The 5,596-nt window shown below is 51.0% G+C and overlaps 2 protein-coding genes across 2 annotated transcripts; both read right to left on the reverse strand.

Annotated features, from left to right (window-relative positions):
• Window positions 1–2,103: 2,103 nt before the first annotated feature.
• LOC145957289 (uncharacterized) lies at window positions 2,104–2,490 on the reverse strand. The gene has a single exon (XM_083073515.1). The coding sequence runs from the start codon at window positions 2,488–2,490 to the stop codon at window positions 2,104–2,106; it is 387 nt and encodes a 128-aa protein (XP_082929641.1).
• Window positions 2,491–3,255: 765 nt separating this feature from the next.
• Window positions 3,256–4,008, reverse strand: LOC145957290 (uncharacterized). Its single transcript, XM_083073516.1, has 2 exons — window positions 3,631–4,008; window positions 3,256–3,525 (listed from the first exon to the last, which is right to left on the reverse strand). Exons 1-2 carry the CDS (start codon window positions 4,006–4,008, stop codon window positions 3,256–3,258), a joined length of 648 nt encoding a protein of 215 aa, XP_082929642.1.
• Between the last annotated feature and the right edge of the window lie 1,588 nt (window positions 4,009–5,596).

Raw genomic sequence — 5,596 nt, forward strand, 5'->3', positions numbered from 1 at the left:
GCTGAGGTCTCGGTGCCTCTAAGGTCGGAGGTGCCAGATGTGGACCCCCTTATTGCCGAGAAGGAGACGCCCGTCTCTACTTCTGTTGAGGCTCGCGGTAAGGGGCCGAGTCTCGAGGTCCCTATAGCCACGCCTGTAACCTCGGCGGCGCCGTCAGGTTCATTGTAGGGGGCTTCCCGGAGCCAGTACGTAGCTCACCGCTTCGGGAAGGGCCTCGCCCAGGTGCGTCTAGACCATGTGAGCTCTTCGGCCGACATGAACTCACTATGGAGTGCTGGGGTGACTACTGAGAGGTTCTTCCTACAAGGTTCGCTGACCCCGGATGACCAGGTATTGATCGACGGGGTTGGGCCCGTGGAGAGCTTCGACGTAGCCCAGGTCTTTCTGCAGAGAACTGTGGCGATTGTGGACCACTGAAAGCATAAGTGGTCCCAACAGTAAGAGGATCTGGTGAGGCTGACGAGCCGAGTTCAACCTCTAAAGGACGAGAACAAGGTCCTGAAAGAGGAGAACAAGGTGCTGAGTGCCGCCCTTGGCGAGGCAAAAATGCAGGGGGCTGAGCTTCAAGCAACGAAGGGTGATCTCGCCAGGGTTCAGAAATCATTGGAGATCGCCCTTCGCTCCAACGAGAATTATGCTGCCTAGGTGAGCGATCTACAAGGGCTTGTCGCGTCGTCCCCAGGTCGGGTGCGGAGCCTGGAAGATGAGGTGACGTCATCCCGGGGCCAGGTTTGCTCTTTGGAGGATGAAGTGACCTATCTGAAGGGCGAGCTGGTGGCGGCGGCTGAGGAGCGTCTTCGTCACGAGGTCATTCTTGGTGGCAGGGAAGAGGAGATTGCTGCCTTGAGAACGGACCTTTCGAAGCTAGAGGCAGAGAAGGCGGCGTTGGAGAGGAAGCTTGAGGAGACCGAGCGTTCGGTCGTAATTGAGCATAAGAGGGGTTTCCTCAAGGCTACTCGCCAGGCTAGGCTCCTCGCGCCGGGGTTCGACTTCTCTGCCATGCATGTGGAGAAGGTCATCCGCTTCGGGAAGCTCGTACAGGAAGATGACATGGAGGGCTGCTCTAGCGAGAATGCCTCTATGTAGGCCAATTTTGTAATGGCCTAGTTTGAGCTTCCTTGCTTTATTCTTCTGTTTTGAATTCAAGTGTGGAACTCTAAAACATTGCTTGTATATGTATATTTTTCTTTGCCTATTTGCGTTTGCGTTTTGCCTTTGTGTTTAGGCTTGATTTTTTCTATTTTGCGCGTTTTGAGACGCACGTTTGATGTCTGTTGTATGCTTTTATATTCAGTGATATTTTACCTTGAGTTGATCATGCCGAGGTTCGAACTCGACCTCAATCATACCGAGGTTCGAACTCGACCTCAGATTTTCGTGAAGTAATTTTTCGTGAAGGTTCGAACTCGGCCTCAATCATACCGAGGTTCGAACTCGACCTCAGATTTTTGTGAAGTAATTTTTCGTGAAGGTTCGAACTCGACCTCAATCATACCGAGGTTCGGACTCGACCTCAGATTTTTGTGAAGTAATTTTTCATGAAGGTTCGAACTCGACCTCATATTTTTGTGAAGTAATTTTTCGTGAAGGTTCGAACTCGACCTCAATCATACCGAGGTTCGGACTCGACCTCAGATTTTCGTGAAGTAATTTTTCGTGAAGGTTCGAACTCGACCTCAATCATACCGAGGTTCGGACTCGACCTCAGATTTTCGTGAAGTAATTTTTCGTGAAGGTTCAAACTCGACCTCAATCATACCGAGGTTCGGACTCGACCTCAAATTTTTGGGAAGTAATTTTTTGTGAAGGTTCGAACTGGACCTCAATCATACCAAGGTTCGGACTCGACCTCAGATTTTCGTGAATCGATTATTTCATGAAGGTTCGAACTCGACCTCAATTGTACCGAGGTTCGGACTCGACCTCAGATTTAGCACAAAACATAAAATAATGCGAGAATAACATGAGTTGAATAGAATGAGTTGTTTTATTGATAATGTCAGTATGCCTCGTTAAAGACCTTCTCAGCCAAAACCCATTTTTCTGTTTTTTGGGACAAAAAACTAAGGCGGGAAAAGAGTGCACAACTCATTTGTACAAAATTCAGCTGAAGTAGTACTTGAGATGCATAGCATTCCAAGTTCGCGGTATAGGTTTTTCGCCGAGTTCTTCTAATCGGTACGCTCCATTTCCCAAATCTTCTGTAACTCGAAATGGGCCACCCCAAGTGGGAGCAAGTTTCCCATCTGAAGTGTCTTTCCGGGCTTCGCCTAGCAATCGCCACACCAAGTCACCAACTCGGAAAGAACGAGGTCGTACTCGGGTGTTGTATCTTCGGGAAGCTCGGAGCTTGCATGCTTCTTCGTGGATTTGAGCTTCGTCTCTAAGCTCGTCAACCACGTCGAGGTCAGCTGCCAACTCTTGAGCGTTCTGCTTGCTATCAAAAACTTGACGTCGATGGGATGTCTCTCCGACTTCCACTGGGATCATTGCGTCAGCTCCGTAAGTCAGCCTGTAAGGCATTTCTTGCGTGGTTGACTGGGGGGTGCAGTGATATGCCCAGAGGATGCTGGGGAGTTCGTCTGGCCACTATCCTTTGGCGCTTCCTAGCCGCTTCTTGAGTTCCCGGAGGATGACCTTGTGGGTTGCTTCGGCTTGGCCATTGGTTTGGGGGTGCTCTACCGAGGTCGGAAGATGTTTGATACCGAGCTCTCGGAGGAAGTCCTCGAATCCCTATGCGATGAACTGTCGGCCGTTGTCAGTAACAAGGGTGTGAGGGATTCTGAATCTGCAAATAATGTTCCTCAAGGTGAATCTTTGTACGTTCTCAGTGGTGATCTTGGCGAGTGGGCATGCCTCAATCCACTTGGTGAAATAATCGATTGCCACCAGGAGGAATTTTAGTTGACCTTTTGCAGGGGGGAATGGTCCGAGGATGTCCATTCCCCACTGGGAGAAAGGCCACGCCGACATCATGTGGTGGAGAGCTTCGGGTGGTTGCCGGTGTGTGTTGCCGAATTGCTGGCACTCTTTGCATTTTTGGATGTGGCTTTGGCAATCCGACTTCAGAGTGGGTCAGTAGTACCCAGCTCGAAGTACTCTGGTCGCCATTGAGCGTGCTCCAGAATGCATGTCGCATATCCCCTGATGAATTTCCTTAATAATGTAGGTTTCCTGAGACGCAGTTAGGCACTTGAGCAGTGGAGTGGAAATGCCACGTTTGAATAACTCATCCCCGATGATGACTAACTTAGCCTATCTCATCCTCATCTTCCGAGCTTCATCCTTATCTTCGGGCAAGGTCCCTTCTTTCAGGTAGTTCCAGATGCTTGTCATCCACCCCAGGTCCTCGTTGTCACTGACATTAATGACTTTATCATCCAAGCTAGGTGAGTGTAAGGTTTCCTGGATGATAGTTCGGTACTGTCCAGGCCTTTTGGTGCTAGCGAGCTTTGATAGGAGGTCAGCTCGAGTATTTTGTTCTCGAGGCACATGCTGTATAGTGAACTCGTCGAAGGACGAGATCTGGTGGGATGCGACATGGAAGTACCGTTGCAGAAGGGTGTCCTTTGCCTAGTACGCCCCGCTGAGCTACTCCACCATGATTTTTGAGTCACTGTTGCAACTCACCTTTCGAGCTCCAAGGTCGCGGGATAGCCGTAGTCCTGCAAGGAGTGCCTCATACTCCACCGGGTTGTTGGTCACCTTGAAGCTAAACTTGAGGGACTGCTCCACGGTGACTTGGTTTGGCCCTTCCAATATGATACCCGCACCACTACCCTTAGAGTTGGAGGACCCGTCAACGTGTAAAGTCCATACCTGGGGTTCCTCGGCGGTAGTGGGCGTGAGCTCGGCTACGAAGTCGGCCAGGCATTGAGCTTTTAGAGGTCCACAACTTTCGTACTGGATGCCGAACTCAGACAGTTCTACCGACCAAGCAATCATTCGTCCGGTGAGCTCGAGCTTCCGCAGAATTTGCTTGATGGGGTAGTCAGTTTTGACTACCATCTAGTGACTCTAGAAGTAGGGTCGGAGTCACCGAGCTGCGGTGACAAGCGCTAGTTCTAGCTTCTCGATCATTTGGTATCGCTTCTCAACGTCTTGGAGGACTCGACTGATGAAGTAGATTGGAGTCTGCACTTTTTGGTGCTCTTGTACTATTACTGCGCTGATAGCACTTTCTGCCACAGCCAAGTAGAGGAGGAGGTCAGCTTTGTGATCCGGCCTCTGTAGGATTGGTGGAGTTGTGAGGAAGGTTTCGAAGCTTTGGAAAGCTTCTTCGCACTGATCCGTCCACTGGAAGTCCTTTGGCTTCTTTAGCAGAGTGAAGATTGGCCCTGCCTTCTCCGCGAGTTTGGGGATGAAACGGGATAGTGAGACTAACCGTCCGGCCAGGCGTTGGACTTCTTTCACCATTTGCGGACTTTGCATTTGGATGATGGCTTTACACTTTTCAAGGTTGGCCTCGATTCCTCTGCTGGTAATCATGAAACCGAGGAACTTGCCTCCCTGGACACCGAAGATGCATTTCTCCGGGTTGAGGCGCATGTTGTGCCTCCTGATTTGAGCAAACACCTCAGCGAGGTCGGTAGCATGATCTGTTGCCGAGGTGGTCTTGACTACCATGTCGTCGACGTAGACCTCCATGTTCTGCCTGATCTGGTGGTGGAAAACCTTATCCATCAGCCGCTGGTAGGTCACCCCCGCCTTTTTCAGACCGAAAGGCATCACCTGGTAGCAATAGTTGGCGTGGTCGGTGATGAAGGACGTATGCGCCTCGTCAGGCGGGTACATCATTATCTGATTGTACCCGGAGTAGGCGTCGAGAAAACTGAGGAGGGCGTGTCCGGATGCTCCGTCGACCAGCCTGTCAATGCTCGGCAAGGGGTAGGAATCCTTGGGGCATGCTTTATTGAAGTCGGTATAATCGATGCACATGCGCCACTTCGCCGAGCTCTTTTTCACCAGGACCACGTTTGCCAGCCACGTGGTATATCTGACTTCACGGATGAAGCCAGCGTTCAATAGCTTCTGTGTTTCGGTGATGATGGCCTCCTGCCTCTCACCGCCGACCTTCTGTTTCCTCTAGGCCACCGACCTTGCCTCCTTGTGTATCGCCAACCTGTGACAGATGAAGTCAGCATCTATACCTGGCATGTCGGTGCTGGACCAGGCAAAGAGGTCAGCATTCTGGAAAATCTCAGCTTCGAGCTATTGCCGCAAATCCGGGCTCAACTGCCTGCTGATTTTTGTGCACTGCCCAAGGAGTATACCGATCTAGAGGTCGTCAAGCTCGTCAATGGGGCTTGGCCTCTCGTCATGGGAGTCGGATCTCAGATCGAGATCGGTTATTTCCTCGTGGGCGATGTGAGCCACGGTGGGGGGGTCCTTCTTGGTTTGTTCGCCAGACGAGGAGATCTTCAAACTCTCGGCGTAGCACTGCCGAGTTGTCTTCTGATTTGCTTTGACGGCGATAATTTTACCATCATTTCCTGGGAACTTCATGGTGAGGTGTGGACTGGACACCACTGCTCCAAGCTGATTCAACGTCGACCTCCCAATGATGATGTTGTAGGAGGTGTTGGCCTCCACAAGG

Source organism: Cajanus cajan, chromosome 4 (assembly GCF_000230855.2).
Source record: "Cajanus cajan strain Asha chromosome 4, NIPB_CcT2T_4, whole genome shotgun sequence".
Lineage (NCBI taxonomy): Eukaryota > Viridiplantae > Streptophyta > Magnoliopsida > Fabales > Fabaceae > Cajanus > Cajanus cajan.

Coding starts and splice junctions, on each gene's coding strand:
- LOC145957290 (XM_083073516.1), bottom strand. CDS start 4,008: ATGGTAGTCAAAACTGACTACCCCATCAAGCAAATTCTGCGGAAGCTC. Junction 3,526..3,630: donor GCGACCTTGGAGCTCGAAAG/GTGAGTTGCAAC, acceptor GCATCCCACCAG/ATCTCGTCCTTCGACGAGTT.
- LOC145957289 (XM_083073515.1), bottom strand. CDS start 2,490: ATGATCCCAGTGGAAGTCGGAGAGACATCCCATCGACGTCAAGTTTTT.